Below are 17,734 nucleotides of genomic sequence, written 5' to 3'. Positions count from 1 at the left end.
GAGACGTTAGAGGCCAGAGACTCTCTACCTCTGTGTGTGTGTGTGTATGTGTGAGATGACACTGAGCATCAACCACAACACACACACACACGCACACACACTGAACTGTTAACATGTGGCTGACAAACTTGTGACCACAACAGCAACGAAACCCCTGGACGTCAACGTTTAACTCCAGTTAACTTCGCCCATGCACGAACACACACACACACAAGGAAAGACAGCTCACATGACCACAGGCCTCTGCAGTTGATCATTTCATGCTCATCATGACCTTGGTGACCCCTGGACTCTACTGACCTTTGACCCCACACAGACCAGCCGTCTCAGATCACCTGTGTGTAAACGAGGACGACACAAAAACGACGTCCTCTCACCACCTTTGTCTGATCACTTACAGGTGCATCGTTGGTCCTGAAGGTGGCGACAGAGGGGTAATCACCAGCATCACAGTTACCATGGTGACACCAATAGGTGAATCCCTCACTTCTGTTAACTCACCATCATCATCTTCATCATTGAACCTCAGTGAGTCATTTTCATGTTGTATGCGTGTGTGCGGTAGGAAACAGTATAAGAGGTCATGACCTCTGACCTCATACATCAGCTCACATGACCTCTTGTTTTAAAACTCATCTCCGTTTTGTTTTGAATTAAATATTTGTTTGAAACTTTTTTACTGAGATTTAGACGTGAGGACGATGTCATGACTCTCACACTAAACCTCATAGAGAAAATCAGTGATTTTAGCTTGCGGTGACACAGGAGCTGCTGGTCAACCACTGCCTCGTGTGGACACTTTGTGTCACTGAGGTCAATCTGAACGAAGGATTTCAAACACTGTCGTGACAAAATAAGACATTTGAAGTTACTGATGGAGGCAGCAGTGATGTGATGTTAAAATCACTAATTTTCTCTATGGGGTTTGGTGTGAGGAGAGTGAGTGGTTTACAAGCTTCAGTTTCCTGTTGGAAAAGTCTGTCTAGCAGTGAGATGAAGACGTGAACATGTGACATAGACATCGTAGACCTCCATGTGTCGTGTCTCTGAGGACAGACGTGTCTCTGAGGACAGACGTGTCTCTGAGGAAAGACATGTCTCTGGACAGCATCCTGCAGAAAAATCTAAATCAAATAAATAAAACAACTCACTGGTCACAGATGATTAATAATCATTAACTTTATAAATGTTCATCTTTACATTAAACTTGAAAAGTAATAAAACACTGTGTGTGTGTGTGTGTGTGCTGGTCATGTGACTTTTCTGTTATTTATGACAAAGTAAATCAAAGGGTGAATTTACAGTTGTCATATTTAAATTGACTCATCAATAATGATTTAAATCACAAACTTTTTTTTAAACACGTAACGACCTCTGACCTCAGATGCCGCGTGATGATTATTATTCTGTAAATCAAAGTGACGAAGACAAAGACTGGCCACGCCCACTGGACGTGAGGCTTGTTTTGGTTTTATTGGACATGCTGACGCTCACAATCGTCTCACATAAGAAAAAACAGCTCAGGGGGCGGGGCAGTGAGAGAGAAGGGGGCGGGGCCTCAGCGTCAATCTGCAGGATGAAGGTCCAAAAACAAAATGAGGCACTTGTTCTGATCCAGAGCTGCGTTACCATGGCGACCATGTCAGAACCACAGCTGGACATGACATCAGTGTGTGTATGTACGTATGTGTGTGTCTATGTGTATGTGTGTGTCTGTGAGTATGTGTGTGTGTGTGTGTGTGTATGGCTCTGTTACATCATCACAATAAAGGTTTTTTTCATTTTTACAAGCAGGCAGATCAAACTTCTCTGTTCTAACGATGATGGTGATGATGAAGATGATGTCATCATTGAGTCTTTACATGTTTATAAAAATAAAAATCATTCCATCATATTCACATGCTCAGATAAACAGAATCAGCTGTTTGGTCTCCGAGGCGACGAGACGCAAACATTTGCATACGAGTTTAAAGATGATGATGATGACGATCATCAGTCTGTCTCTCTTCAGGTCACTGACTCCTCTGTGTTTACCTCTAATTGGTCAGCTGAATTAAGATGGGAGAGTGGGCGGGGCTTAAGCTTAAGTGAAGGTTCCTGGAGAAGATGAGCTCTTACCATGGTGATCTACTCTGGTTACCATAGTGATCTACTCTGGTAGCTGTGGTGATCCACTTTGTTTACCATGGTGATCTACTCTGGTTACCATGTGATCTACTCTGGTAGCCATGGTGAACCATAACCTCACAGAGAGCAGTGACACTGACGTGGACTCATGACTCAGCGCTCATGCCCTGAGGCATGATGGGTAAATAAAAGATGTCAATCAAACGCCTCTAAACCATCAACCAATCAGAAAAAAGTTGTTGTCTTTTTACATCTCATCCTCCAATCAGAAGTTAGAATAGTCTGTTATCATCCAATGAGATGCAGGAAGGGGTGGGGTTTTCTCTCAGCAGGCCAATCAAATAAAGCCCTTATAAGTAGCCAATAAAAAATCCAGCAAATACAGGAAGTGAACGTTGTCAGAGTCAGCCAATCAGAGAGAAAGCCCACCCATCAGTGCCCGCCCACTGGGCCGACTGCCAGTCAGAGCATGTGTCAGTTTCTGTGGGCTGGGCTTCAGCCAGGGGCCAGGGGCGTGTCCCTGTTGCCACAACGACTCATCTCTCCTCCAGTGAGACTCCTCCCTCCAGCTGGTGGTGATGCTGGCTGTGGATTGGCTGACGTCTGAGAAGCTGGCTGCTGATTCGCTGTCGGACTGACGCTGGCGCTTGTCGTCGTCCGTCGGCATGAGGAAGGAAAACACCGCACCTGAGCTCCCAGAATGCTTTGCACTGCGTGTGGATCTCTTCTCCTGCACCTCCCCCCTGTTGGCTCCTCCTCCTGACGCCACCCCCTCCTCTGGCAGAGTGGTGTCCCAGTATGAAGCTCTGTTTTTGGGTAAGCTGCGGCTCCTCCTCCCCTGCTCCTGCTGGTCATCCCGCTTCTTCTGTCTGACAGTCTGATTCCTCCCCCTTTCCTCCTTCTCTCTCCTCCTCTCTTCCTTCCTTCTCCTCCTCTCCTCCTCCTCTGTCCATCCTCTCTGCTCCTCTGCTGCTGACTCCTCCTCCCTCCTTCTTTCTTCCTCCCTCTTTCTCTTCTCCTCCTTTTCCTCCTTCCTCCTCCTTTCCTTCTCCTCCCTCCTTCTTTCATCCTCTCGCTTCCTCCTCCTTTCCTTCTCCTCCTCCCCCCTTCTTCTTTCTTCCTCCCTCTTCCTCCTCTCCTCATTTTCCTCTTTTCTCCTCCTTTCCTCCTCCTCCTCCTCCTCCTCCTCCCTCCTCCTCTCCTCTTCCTGTGCCTCCTCCTCCACCAGGTCCAGGTCCAGATCAGAAGGCCCTAACCTTCCTCCTGTTCTCTTTCTGCTCTCCCCTTCTCTCCTCGTCCTCCTCTTCTCTCCTCCTCCTTCTCCTCCTGCTCCTCCCCTCTGACGGATGGAGGAGGAGGTTGCCATGGAGATCAGGTGCCGCTCCTCTGTGTGGGAAGAGGAGGAGGAGGAGAGAACTCCTTCCTCAGGGCCTGAAAAAACACAGACAGAACATGTTTGAGTGCAGTTCCTCTGTCGTCCATCGGGCGCTGCCACTCAGACACAAACTTCCTGACACTTTCACAATAAAAGTGTGCAGTGAGAGGATGGTGGTGGTGTATAGAAAATGCACATAAGTTATAATGAACGTGATTATTTTCTGATGAGCACAGAATATGGGTCGACGTCATTTACATAAACAGACATGTAAAAAAACACTGACGTAAATAATGACGTAAACATCGATGTAAATAATGACGGAAATGAAGAAGGAGCGATGGACGGATGAGACGGAAGGATCTCTTTTTACCGACCGCGAGTTTTCAGTTCGTCCAATCACGTAGAAACACGGTTCACCCTGTTTGGAGTTTGTCATACAGAGAGAGAGGCTGGACAGCTCCACTGAGGAGGAGGAGGAGGAGGAGGAGGGGGAAGAGTAGTAAAGCAGTAGGACAGACAGGAAAAAGACAAAGTAGAAACAGATCAAGTCAAACAGCAGAAATGACAAAGATCCCACGGTGACGAGATGAGTCACTACGACTGAAACAAGATACAGTGAAATATCTCGATATTTTGTGTGGCGATATTATGTCGCAATTGAGTTGATTGATTTTGTGAGTATATCGCCGTATGTGATTTCACAAGTAAAATATTTTGCAATATCGCGATAATATTGTTACTTAAATTTTGTGATATCATATTGTATTGTGACTTAAATATTGCGATAATATTGTTACTTAAATTTTGTAATATCATATTGTATTGTGACTTGAATATCCCGATAACATTGTTACTTAAATATTGTGATATCATATTGGATTGTGACTTAAATATTGCGATAATATTGTTACTTAAATATTGTGATATCATATTGAATTGTGACTTAAATATCGCGATAACATTGTTACTTACGTATTGTGAGTTAAATATCGGGATGATATCGTATTGTTATAATATCTTAATGTGATAATATAGTTGTGAATCATGTGACATCATGATTCATTCCTGGCTTGTCCAGCAGGAGTCCCTCAGTGTGATGGACGTGTGTGTCTCACCATAGTCAGGGACGTAACCGTTTCCTTTCTTGAGGACGAGGTGGATGCGATGTCCTCCTCGTCTGATCTGCTCCACAGCCTGACTGTGAGTCATCCCCACTGTGCTGTCCCCGTTTATGTCCACCAGCTGATCAGACACCTGTCCACACAGGTGACACCTGTCATCGTGACCACGCCCACTGTCTGTCACCTGACCTGACTCTCATCTAATCATTATATGTACATAGATGTTAGTTAGTGTGTGTGTGTGTGTGTGTGTGTGTGTGTGTGTGTGTGTGTACCTGTATCTTGTGGGCCCCCTCCATCAGACCCAGTACATACAGGCCCATGTTGTACTCACTGCCCCCCCTCAGAGAAAAACCAAACCCTGTTGGACCTCGATCCAGATCCACACTATAGAACTGGTCCTGCAACACACAAACACACACACACAGAGTGTAATACTATAGTATTACCACCACTGATATTAAATTTACTGAGTAAATGTGACACTGACCTTTGACCTTCCTCTCGATCCTTTGATCAGTCGACTATCGATGTCCAGATCAGCTGCTTCCATCTGAGAGGAGGAGTCTGAGGAGACAAGGAGAGGAGACAAGGAGAGGAGACAAGGTCAGAACACACTTGTCCTCTTACAACTGCACGTGTGTGTGTGTGTGTGTGTGTGCGTGTCGTACAGCGTCTGGGTGTGACGCTCAGCCTCAGTGTGTTTCCCGCCCTCCTCAGAATCTGGGCCAGGTCCCGGTGTTGTAAACCACCTGTTGGCCGGTTCTCCACGGCGTCCAGCTGGTCACCGGGCTGGATCTGTCCACTGCGAGCCGCCGGGCTGCCGCGACGCACCGTCACAAACCGATGGGACATGAGTGAGGACGCTGCTGAGACAGAGGGGGTGGAGCCACATCATTGTCATCATACGGCAAACACTCCCGTACCCGTGGCAACATTTTTAACAGGAAACTGCAGTTTGTAAAGTGCTCACTCTCCTACACTAAAACCTTTGATGAATCAGTGGTGGTCAGTAACAGGGACAGACCAAGGCTCCGCCCCCACACTGACATATTTGAGTTTAGTAAACCTGTTGTTATGGTGACGCCTGATGTCCACATGTCTCCACAGGAGTCAGAGACTTTTATCTTAAAATCTCAGAGTTTTGTTTTTTTTCTGTCACTCCGCAACAACCTGCTTCCTGTTGGTCATGTGAACACAGGTCACATGATTGTTTAATCAGCTGTAACAGTTTGTCCTCACACACACACACAAACTGTGTGTGTGTGTGTTAATCCACCACTGGAAATAATCCTCCCAAAAAAATATCATGAGAGTCAGAGTGAAACCAGCTGGTACTGAACTCACACACACACACACACACACACACACACACACACACACACACACACTCACTCACACTCTGGCTCAATGAGGTGAAACTATGTCTGACATTCCTGAGAGCTGATAACCACTGAGGAGGAGGAGGAGGAGGAAGAGGGAAAAGAGACATAACTGTAGAGAAAAAGGGAAATATTCTCGCAATATTCTGTAAATGTGTTAAAACAACATTTATAATGTCAATAACATTGATAAATAACATGTGTGACCACAAGATGGCAGCAGCAGCAGCGAGTGTTTAGTGTGTTTAACTCCTGGCTCTAATCAGCTGAATTTTGTTTGGTTTGTTTGTTTTTTTCTCTCTCTGACATAAAAAACACAGGGAAGTTAGTTTGAGGTTAGAAGACACAGCTGCGTCTGTCACACTGTTACACACGTCTTTTATAATCATCAGAAATTAATAATAACAATAATAAGAGTAATCATTTGATACCAGCGTTCTCCCATTAATTTAGCGTGTGGTAGCGTTTAGTGTCTGTAGGGGGAGCTGTGGAGTCAGACTAATGTCATTGTCGTAAATAACATCTCTGAACTGACATAGATGTGATTTAAACATTATCTCACACACACACACACACACACACACACAGTGACTTACGTTTGGAGTCTTTATCATTTCTCAGAAGTGACTGCAGTCGCTCCAACATGATGAACAAACTACACACACACACACTCTCAGAGTGGATGAGCAAGACTGAGTGTGAGCTGTGGAGAGGGAGATGGACAGCTTGGAGGGGTGTGGCTTAACAGTGGTGGGAGGGAACTAAATGTACAGTGTACACAGTGTTTGTGTGTGTGTGTGTGTGCTGAAACCACAGACTCAGTGTAACTTCAGTGTGTCAGCACAGCGCCCCCCACAGGCTGCCTTGTCACTGTTATAGATCAGCTGATTAATAAGAAAATAACTGCTGAGTCACTGATGATCAGGTCCTCACTCACCGCCGCTGCTCACTTCCTGAGAGGCGATGACAAATCCAAAGCCTTCCCCTGGCCTCCTCCTGAGCTCCACCTCCACCTTTGCTCCGCCCCTCCCGTCCTTAGTCACTGCTCCCAAGGCTCCTCCCCCTCTGTTTGGAGGCGGTCCTCCAGCACTCTCCTGAACTCCCAGCAGATCCCGCGGCTCCAGCGTCAATGTCACGGGAACCGAGTCCAGGAAACTGGTACTCTGGATCAGTGTGGACGCCGACGGCCCGTTAGCCGTCTGAGGAGGAGGCGGGGCATCTGCGAAAACGAGGAGGAGTCACGATACAGAGTGAAGACGTCAGGGAAACACATTTCATGTCAGTCACAAGTTCAAAAACCATGAGCAAATATGAACAAATATTAATACGATCAGTGCGATGACCACAGACTCACCTTGTTGGGCCCCGGGGCTCGGTGGGTGGGGGCCCCCCTGAGAAGAGTCTGGGGCTAAACCTGCCTGACTGAGAGCAGGAACGGCCCCGCCCACCACGGCCGCAGCGGAGGACGAGGAAGGCGAGTCAGCTGAGGGGTGGGAGGAAGAGGGTGTGGTCTGACCCTGAGGAGAGGGGAGGGGCTTATAGAGGTTGGGGGTGACGACTGGAGAGGAGGCAGGGCCTGGAGAAGCAAGAGGAGGGGAAGGAACATTTTCTATTTTAGTTTTTATTTTCACCGTGTAAACCCAAAACAGATGTTTCCAGCTGACTCAGCTGTGGAGAAGGTCATCAGGGTCATGTGACCTCGTACCTGCTCTGTAGACCAGCAGCACCACCTCGCCCTGTTTGGTGTGTTCCTGCAGGATCCTCTGCACCTGAGGGGGAAACATCTTCATCACATCATCCTCTACAGCTACAACTCCCAGCATGCCTAGCAGCGGAGGTCACTAGCGGTTTGGCCAGTGTTTGGTCGATGAACAGGAAGTTGTTACCTGGGAGAAGCTGAGGCTCTGAACATCTGCTCCGTTGATCTTCACGATAGCGTCCCCTGGCTGCAGTGACGGACACTGCCTCCGGTCCCACACTCGCCTGACCAGGGCCAGCTGACCCCCCTGACCCCCCGCTGTCACACTGAACCCCAGCCCCGCCCCCTCAGTACGTCCCAAAGCTACCGGCACCAGCTCCCCACCAGGGGGCGACGCCAGTGACGCTGCCCCCAGTGGCAGCACCAGACCTGAGGTTCCGTGGGAGGAGGCGGAGGTGGAGGGAGCTTGGTGATTGGCTGGACACCCGTTAAAGCCGCAGGGCGCAACGTCTCTGGGCGGAGTTAGGGCAAGCGTGGTCTGGGGCATTGGCGGCCGCTGTACCGGTGCTCCCGGAGGTGTGGACGAGGAGACAGGGTTGTTAGTGATGGAGGCGGCGTTCTGGAGGAAACCGGTCTCTGGCTGAGAGAGCGGCAGTTTGGTGAGAGCAGAGGACGAGGACATGAGCGGCAGTGTGGACGTGGACACGTCGCTCTCTGACGACTTTGAGCTCTGATGGAGGAGGAGCGAGGAGGAGAGGGCGGGGAGTGTGCTGCTGCTGTAGCCAATCAGTGACGACCTGTGTGGAGACGGGGGAGGAGACAGAAGACGTCTCGTCACGTCGGCCGTCTTTGGTAACGTGACAGAAATTTGCTAACACTCACCTGCGAGTCCCGGCGTTGGACGGACCGCCATCAGAGTCGCTGTGATTGGCTACTGTCCTGTTAGGGGGCGGAGTCACCCCCAATGGAGGGTCAGAGGACGTGGGAGTGGGCGGATCTGTAAGCCCATTTGTCATTGGCTGTGCGGCGTAAGAGGGCGGGGTTTGGCCAAGTCCTGCATTTTAGAGAAAAGGAGACACTGGATCAATAACTTACAGGTTATTTGCAGGTGATTGGCAGGTGATTGGTGGATCAGTCTCAGGTGTGAGCGTAAATGGACCTGTCGTGTTGCCGTTGGCGTCCTGCGTGCAGCTGTAGGTCAGGTGTGTCAGAGCTCGGGTGCTAGAAGCGTCGCTGGGTGTCTGAGGCTGTTGCAGGAGGAGGTCAAATGTCAAACACAAGGTCAGTGAGTGACAGCAGTGTTAAAAAAAAAAGAGCTGAGATTAGCGGTGGAGTCACACACACCGTCTCCAGGTTCTGTTTAGGACAGCCGTCTGGGTTGTAGAGCATCGGGTAACCTCGCCTCAGAACCACGTCCACGCTCTGACCCATCGGCACCGACTTCAACATGTCCACCACGTCTTTATGAGACCGACCGAGGACACACTGGTCATTGATGTAGACCAGGATGTCAGCTGCATCACAGAGACACACACAGAGTTAAGTGAAGTGAAGTTACATTTGTAAACACACCAAAGTCCATAGAGAAAATCATTGATTTTAACATCACACACACAGGAGTTGTTGATCCACTGCTGCCTCCATCACTCAGTTCAAATGTCTTATTTTGTCACAGTGTTTGAAATCTTTGGTTCAGATTTACTTCAGTGACACAAAGTGACCACACGAGGCAGCAGAAGACCAGCAGCTCCTGTGTCCCCACGTGCTAAAATCATTGATTTTCTCTAGGGACTTTGGTGTGGGGGAGTGAGTGGTTTACAAACTTCAATTTCAGTGAGATAAAGACGTGACGCAGATTTTATTGCATGTCTTTTGTAAACGTGGCTAAAATCTGTTTTTCTACTTTCATGTTTATTTTCAGCTCAACATTTTTTTCATTTCTCAGGTTCTTGAGATTTCTGCCTCTGAAACTTTCCCAGGAGATTTACTGTGTGTGTGTGTGTGTGTGTGTGTGTGTGTGTGTGTTACATTCCTGACAATTTAGCCTCAGCACATGTGAGCAGGTCTGACTGTGGGAGAGAAGAGAGAAAAGACTGTGTGTGTGCGTGTGCGTGAGTGTGTGTGTGTGTGTGTGTTAGTGAGATTGTGTCCCTTTAGAAACATAAAGAGCTGAGAAACAGTAACATTTATCCTCCACACACACACACACACTGTCACGCGTGTGCGTATGTGTGTGTGCGTGCATGCGTGAGTGTGTGTGTGTGTGTGTGTGTGGACACAGGTGAGACAGCAGGTGGCGCTCAGTGATCAGTCTCATCATTCACCTGTGGTTACAGCAGAGTTCACTGTGATGAAGGTGAACCCAGCAGTGAGTTAGTAAGTTGTAATAAAGTAATAACTCAAATATCTAACGTTATAAAGTAGTGATGACAGGGTGCAGTACCAGTGTTGAGGGCAGGGGGCCCTCCAGGTGTGACGCTGTAAACCTGCAGAAACTCTCGAGGTCGACTTCCTCCAACGATGTTAAAACCAAAACCTCGAGGACCTTTAGAAAGACGAGTGTGGATGGAGTAACCTCTGAGCTGAGACGCCTGCTCTGTGAACTCTGGAACTGAGACAGACAGACAGAGACAGACAGACAGGCACAGACAGGCAGACAGTGAGAAGAGCAAAAATAGCTGTATGTTGTTATGTGTCAGTGCTGCCCCCTACTGGCTGCTGCAGGTTCAACATTACACAATTTGTTGTGTTTGTTGTCTTTTTTTATTTCCACAGAAATAAATAAAATAGTGAAAGTGAAACTAAAGTCATTAATAATTCAAATGAAAAATAAAACTTACGCTCAGTACAAGGAGTCGTGTCTTTGCTCGGAGTTCGAGGATCAAACCAGCTGGTCGTCTTTGACTTATGACTGACAGACATACAGACACACAGACACACAGACAAGAGAGACACACAGACAAGAGACAGACAGACAAGAGAGACACACAGACACAGAGACAATAGAGACACACAGACAAGAGAGACACAGACAAGAGACAGACACACAGACAAGAGAGACACACAGACAAGAGACAGAGACACACAGACAAGAGACACACAGACACAGACAAGAGACAGACACACAGAGACAAGAGACAGACACACAGAGAGAGGCAGACACACAGACAAGAGACAGACACAAGAGAGGCAGACACACAGACAAGAGACAGACACAAGACAGACAGACACAGAGACAAGAGAGACAGACACACAGGGAGAGATAACATCATCAAATTCAGCTAAATAAAAATACACTTACATTAATAAACCAATAAAATAAAAACTGATGTAAACTGCTGAGTGATCACTGGTTATTGGTTATTGATCACTGATGATTGATTATTGATCACTGATTATTGGTTATTGATACTGACTCGATGTAGTACGGCTCTCCTGAGTCACTGAAGGCCAGCTCCCAGTTCTCAGGCAGTGGAGCTCCTCCTCTTCCTCTTCCGACTCCTCCCCTTCCTCTCCCTCGTCCTCCCTCCTCAGTTCCTTCACGGCTCCCTAGTGTCGACTCCCAAGATTGGCTCAGAGGCAGAGTGGTGGGCGGGGCTCCAGCTGAACCTAGTGAGAAATGATGATGATGTTCAGTTTTGCAGTGGTCGTGCTACACCTGCTGATGGGGGGGGGGGCGCGGCCACACAGTCTTAATTTAACAGTCATTAAATAGTGATATAAATGACCAGAGGGGGCGCTGTCCTCCTCGCTGTTGTCTCCCTCCTCCACAGCTTTCTCCAGGTTACTCAGAGACTTGCTCCTCGTCCTGAAGTTCCGCAGCAGGTTGCGATGTTCCTGGTACGTGATCGGTGGACTCTCTGGGCCGATGTGGACGGGGCGGGGTGTTCCGTAGTAGTTCCCTGTGATTGGATGGAGACATTGGCACACGTTTTTGAGGGCGTGGCCACGACATGATATGACATGATGATATGAGATGAAGCAGAATACATTAATAAAAATAATGATCAAAGTGACGTACTGTACCTTTGAACTTGCCGCTCTCCAGCAGAGCTCCAGACTCCTCCAGAGAGAAAAACTCCTCGATGGAAACAAAGTTGTAGTCGACACCTGAGATCTCACCGTCCCGAGGCTGCCGGGTCGTACCTGCAGGGAGGACGCCGTGATGTCATCATCACACGTCTGTGTGTGTGCACGTATGTGTGTGTGTGTGTGTGTGAGACGTACAGGGAACAGCGCGCAGGTACAGGTTCTCTCTGATCAGCTGTTGGAGTTGACTGTCCATGGATCCTGGAGTGAAACATTTGCTGAGATACAACCTGAGGTCCTTACAGAGGGATGACCCTGACACACACACACACACACACACACACACAGAGGAAGTGATGTCATCAGCACCAGATGTGTGTGAGGTAAAACACAATTTAACATATTTTTTTACTTCACATGTTCAAACGACTCATTCAGTCACTTTGAATCTACTCGTCAATATTTCAGCCAATCACAGCCTTCTCTCGTGAGTCATGTGACCACATGTCCCCTGACCTGGTGACACCGTCTTGATTCTGATCGGATGAGGACAAGAGTTGAGGACTCCTCTGACATCGCCGAGGGTCATCCCTAACACCGGTGTCCCACCGATCTCCAGGATGATGTCACCCACTGTGGCTCCGCCCCCAGGGGCTGCCGTGACAAAAGGGAACTCGCCATAATCGGCCCCGCCCCCGATGGCCAGACCCAGCTCTCCTGATCCCCCGCCCAGTGGAACGAAGCTCTCCTGCACCTGCAGTGTTAGAGAGAGAGTTGTGTGTTTGTGTGTTTGTGTGAGTGCATGTGTGTGTGTGTGTTTGTTGCGTTGTTACCTTGGAGCGCCAGTGCAGCTTCTTCACCGTGGCTTTAGACATGGCGGCTGAGCTGCAGGAAGAGACAACAGCAAGGGGACGACTTCAGTCAACAACACACCTGTGATGTCATCATGTGATGTCATCGCTGGGGGAACACCCCTCACGCCCTCAACAATGACACAAGGTTTCCTACATGTCTCCTTGAATCCTAGGAATGCTACACTGTCTCCTAGCAACAGTGAAGTGCTGAATCAGCTGAACGACACAGAGTGGAGTCAGAGAACAGATGGTGAACAACGGGGAGCCACACACACACACACACACACACACACACTTAAAAGGAATAGTTCAGGTTTTTGGAGTGTGTAAGTATTCTTATTAACTGTGCTGTGAGCTGTGAGTGAAACTGACTTTATCTCACTGTGAGACAGACTTTTCCAACAGGAGGCTGAAGTTTGTAAACTGCTCACTCTCCCAGGTTCAAACTAAGTGAACTGTCCCTTTAACTAGAAAAAAGCAGATGAGGAAGCTTCCTAGGAAGGAGAGGAGGAGGGAAAGTGTAGTTTTAAGACAGGAAGTGACACGTGTGTGTGTGTGTGAGTGAATGAATGAGTGAGTGTGTGTGTCTGAGTGAACGAGAGTGTGAGTGAGTGAGTGAGTGAGTGTGTGTGTGTGAGTGAATGAGTGAGTGAGTGAGTGAGTGAGTGTTACCTGGTCAGCTTTCATGTCCACACTCAGTGTTTCTGTTAAATTCTCCCTCTTTATCACGTAATGTCTCTTTACCTTCGTCTCTCTCTGATAAGACTGGTCAAAGTTCAGTGTGTGGAGGGAGTGTACAGGAATGTGTGTGTGTGTGATGTTAACACTGGTACATGAACAGAATAAACACTTCATCACAACTGTATCGCCCCCTGATGGCAGCAGATATACAGAGTGAATTCTGTGTGTGTGTGTGTCACGACTCCTCTGACCACTGAATCTTTTCTAAACATTACTGGAGGTCATGATTATTGTTGTTGTTTGAAGAAGCTTCATTTTCTCATGTCTCTATTTTCATTTGTTTTACTCAACATCATCTGGACATGGACACAGATGTGGACATGGACACAGACATGGACACAGACATGGACACAAACATGGACACAGACGTGGACACAGACGTGGACACAGACGTGGACACAGACCTGTGTTGTTGAGTCTTTGTTTAGTTGTTTTCACTGTTGACTTTTCTCACATTCTTCTTCTTCACTTTCATGTTTGAGTTTCACTGCTGTTTAAAAATTAACACAGACACGCCCCTACTGTTCAACATGACATGCCCCCTACTGCTCCTCTATAATAATACACCTGCTCCTCTATAATATACCTGCTCTTCTAAAATACACCTGCCCCTCTATAATATACCTGCTCTCTATAACAATACACCCCCTCTATAATAATACACCTGCCCCTCTATAATAATACACCTCCTCTATAATATACCTCTCCTCTATAATAATACACCTGCTCCTCTATACCTGCTCTCTATACCTGCTCTCTATAATATACCTGCTCCTCTATAATATAATAATACCTGCTTCTCTCTATATACCTGCTCCTCTAATAATACACCTGCTCTCCCCTCTATATAATAATACACCCTGCCTCTCTATAATATACCTGCTCCTCTATTATAATAATACACCTGCTTCTCTCTGATATACCTGCTCCTCTCTATAATATACCTGCTCCTCTCTAATATACCTGCTCCTCTATAATAATACACCTGCCTCTCTATAATACCTGCTCATATAATAATACACCTGCTCTATAATACACCTGCTCTCTATAATAATACACTGCTCTCTATAATATACACATGCTCAATATAATAATACAACTGTTCTCTATGATATAACTGCTCCTCTATAATAATACACCTGTTCTTCTATAATATACCTGCTCCTCTATAATAATACACCTGTTCTTCTATAATATACCTGCTCCAATATAATAATACACCTGTTCCTCTATAATAATACACCTGCTCCTCTATAATAATACACCTAATATAATACACCTGCTCCTCTATAATATAATATACCTGCTCCTCTATAATAATACCTGCCTCTCTATAATATACCTCTAAATATAATAATACACCTGCTCCATATAATAATACAATAATAATACACACTATGATATAACTGCTCTCTATAATAATACACCTGTTCTTCTATAATATACCTGCTCCTCTATAATAATGTTCTTCTATAATACCTGCTCTATAATAATACACCTGCTCCTCTATAATAATACACCTGCTCCCTAATACACCTGCTCTCTATACCTATAATACACTTGCTCCTCTATATTAATACCTGATCCTCTATAATAATACACCTGCTTCTCTATAATAACTCACCTGCTCCTCTATAATAATACACCTGCTCCTCTATGATATACCTGCTCATCTATAATAATACACTTGCTCCTCTATAATATACACCTGCTCTTCTATAATATGCTCTCTATGATATACCTGCTCCTCTATAATAATACACAGCTCCTCTATAATATACCTATATTAAATGCTCTCTATAACAATACACCTGCCCCTCTATAATAATACACCTGCTCCTCTATAATATACCTGCTCATAACAATACACCTGTCCCTCTATAACCACCTGCCCCCTATAATAATACACCTGCCTCTATAATATACCTACTCTATAATAATACACCTGCTCCTCTATACTAATATACCTGCTCCTATAATAACACACCTGCTCCTCTATAATATACCTGCTCCTCTATAATATCAATCCTCTAATAATACACCTGCTTCTCTCTGATATACCCTGCTCCTCTATAATAATACACCTGCTCCTCTGATATACCTGCTCCTCTATATAATACACCTGCTCTCTATAATAATATACCTGCTCTCTATAATATACCTGCTCCTCTATTATAATAACACCTGCTTCTATATACCTGCTCCTCTAATATATAATACCTGCCTCTCTATAATATACCTGCTCCTCTATTATAATAATACACCTGCTCCAATATAATAATACACCTGCTCTCTATATAATATAATACAGCTCTATAATAATACACATGCTCCAATATAATAATACAACTGTTCTCTATGATATAACTGCTCCTCTATAATAATACACCTGTTCTTCTATAATATACCTGCTCTCTATAATAATACACCTGTTCCTCCACCTGCTCCTCTAATAACCTAATATAATAATACACCTGCTCCTCTATAATAATACACCTGCTCCTAATATACCTGCTCCTCTATAATAATACACCTGCCTCTCTATAATATACCTGCCCTCTATTATAATAATACACCTCAATATATAATACACCTGCTATAATACACATAATTACACACCTGCTCCTCTATAATACAATATAATAATACAACTGTTCTCTATGATATAACTGCTCCTCTAATACACCTGTTCTTCTATAATATACCTGCTATACCTGCTCCATATCACCTATAATAATACTGCTCTCTATAATAATACACCTGCTCACACCTGCTCCTCTATGATATACCTGCTCATCTATAATAATACTTGCTCCTCTATAATATACACCTGCTCTTCTATAATAATACACCTCTCTATGATATACCTGCTCCTCTATGAATATACCTGCTCCTCTATAATATACATGCTCCTCTATAATAAACCTGCTCCTCTATAATAAACCTGCTCCTCTATAATAATACACCTCCTCTCTGTACCTCGTCAGTCAAATATAGTGATATCATCAGCTCAGGTTAGTGATGGTGAACTGTTTACTACAGAAACACACACTCTCTCTCACACACACACATTCTCTCTCTCTCTCTCTCACACACACACACACACACACACACACTTTATCTTTTATCTCTCTCTCTCTTTCACACACACACACACTCTTTCTCTCTCTCTCTCGCTCTCTCACACACACACACTCGTTCTCTCTCTCTCTCTCTCTCTCTCGTTCTCTCTCTCTCTCTCTCTCTCACACACACACACACACACCTCCTCTTACTCCTGCTGCTACATCACAAACGGTGAACAGAGACAAAGAGCAGCTTCTGTTTTGTTGTTCACACTCACACACGCACGCGCGCACGCACAGCTACACGCACTGATGATGGAGGATGTGACCGACCCTCCGCGGCTCCTGTACCCGGCCACCAGCCTCTGAGTGTCGGCTGTCAATGTGCTGACACCGCGGTTGTTCTTCTCGTGAACGCGCCTGTCCTCGCGCTCTTCTCCACACGTTACCTTCATATTTTCTGCGTCGTTCTCCGCATCAGCTGATTCTGCCGCCTCTGCCGCTTCAGCCGCGCGCCGCGCCGCGTCTCTCTCCGCCGCTCCGCTAAAATCCTCTCCGGGCTTTCTGTGTATTGATCGCTCCCTCGGTGGTGCCGCGGCGTGCGTGCGTGCGCGCGCCACGGCGGTGATGCGCGTACACGTTTGACAGTGCCTGATGTCCACTGCAGGTGAAAAATGCAAAGCACTGAGGGATCAGTGTGAGTGTGTGTGTGTGTGTGTGTGTAACGCGCGTGCGCAGCTACCTGTTTTAATGGAGCTTTACTACACAGTGAAAGCAATGACGAGTGAATGTCCCTCTACCACCACCCCCCTCTCTCTCTCTTTCATAGAGGCAATGAGAAAAGAGAGGGTTATGATAAATGTGTGCGTGCGCGCGCTTGTGTGTGTATAGGGGGCGGGGCACCAGGAAGAAAGGGAAGGAAGTGAGAGAGAGCTCCACCTTCTGAGGGAGGAGTCTGTGTGATGGGGTTGTTCATGCTGACATCAGTGTGTGTGTGTGTGTGTGTGTGTGTGTGTCATGACCTCGCCGTCATCTGAAGTGTGTGTTTGTATTTCTATCTCTGTGAGGACCGGTGACAAAATCACTGACCTTTGACCTCAGTATCATTGTATATAAATTGAATCAGTGTAATTTGTGTAGGTGTAGAGGGAGTGCCATCTTCAGGTCAATTCATAACATTACCATATTTCACATTCCTCATATTGATTGTTTATCTATTTATTTATTTATCTATCATTTTTGGATGCAGAGAGAGAGAGAGAGAGAGAGAGAGGGCAGGAAGGGAAGACACAAATTAGGTATAGAAAGAACAAGGTTAATGAAATGTAATGAACTCAT

General features: G+C 46.3%; 1 protein-coding gene and 1 long non-coding RNA gene across 2 annotated transcripts; both read right to left on the bottom strand.

The window, feature by feature from the left end:
- Window positions 1-3,489: 3,489 nt before the first annotated feature.
- Window positions 3,490-13,013, bottom strand: magixa (MAGI family member, X-linked a). The gene is made up of 21 exons (XM_044038250.1): window positions 12,570-13,013; window positions 12,253-12,490; window positions 11,935-12,051; window positions 11,734-11,853; window positions 11,436-11,609; window positions 11,124-11,316; window positions 10,548-10,618; window positions 10,151-10,318; window positions 9,052-9,221; window positions 8,867-8,954; window positions 8,590-8,761; window positions 7,895-8,504; window positions 7,714-7,777; window positions 7,363-7,584; window positions 6,946-7,227; window positions 5,298-5,495; window positions 5,117-5,193; window positions 4,902-5,027; window positions 4,621-4,759; window positions 3,880-3,967; window positions 3,490-3,558 (listed from the first exon to the last, which is right to left on the bottom strand). The coding sequence occupies exons 1-21, from the start codon at window positions 12,609-12,611 to the stop codon at window positions 3,552-3,554; spliced, it is 3,366 nt and encodes a 1,121-aa protein (XP_043894185.1). The 5' UTR covers window positions 12,612-13,013; the 3' UTR covers window positions 3,490-3,551.
- Window positions 13,014-14,176: 1,163 nt separating this feature from the next.
- On the bottom strand, window positions 14,177-15,622 carry LOC122777192. Its single transcript, XR_006361297.1, has 3 exons — window positions 15,596-15,622; window positions 14,450-14,596; window positions 14,177-14,191 (listed from the first exon to the last, which is right to left on the bottom strand). It is a non-coding gene; the product is annotated as an uncharacterized LOC122777192 (long non-coding RNA).
- Between the last annotated feature and the right edge of the window lie 2,112 nt (window positions 15,623-17,734).

This window comes from Solea senegalensis, linkage group LG11, assembly GCF_019176455.1.
Source record: "Solea senegalensis isolate Sse05_10M linkage group LG11, IFAPA_SoseM_1, whole genome shotgun sequence".
Taxonomy (NCBI): domain Eukaryota; kingdom Metazoa; phylum Chordata; class Actinopteri; order Pleuronectiformes; family Soleidae; genus Solea; species Solea senegalensis.
Note: the sequence above shows the minus strand (reverse complement) of the source record. Positions and strands in the feature narration are given on the sequence as shown.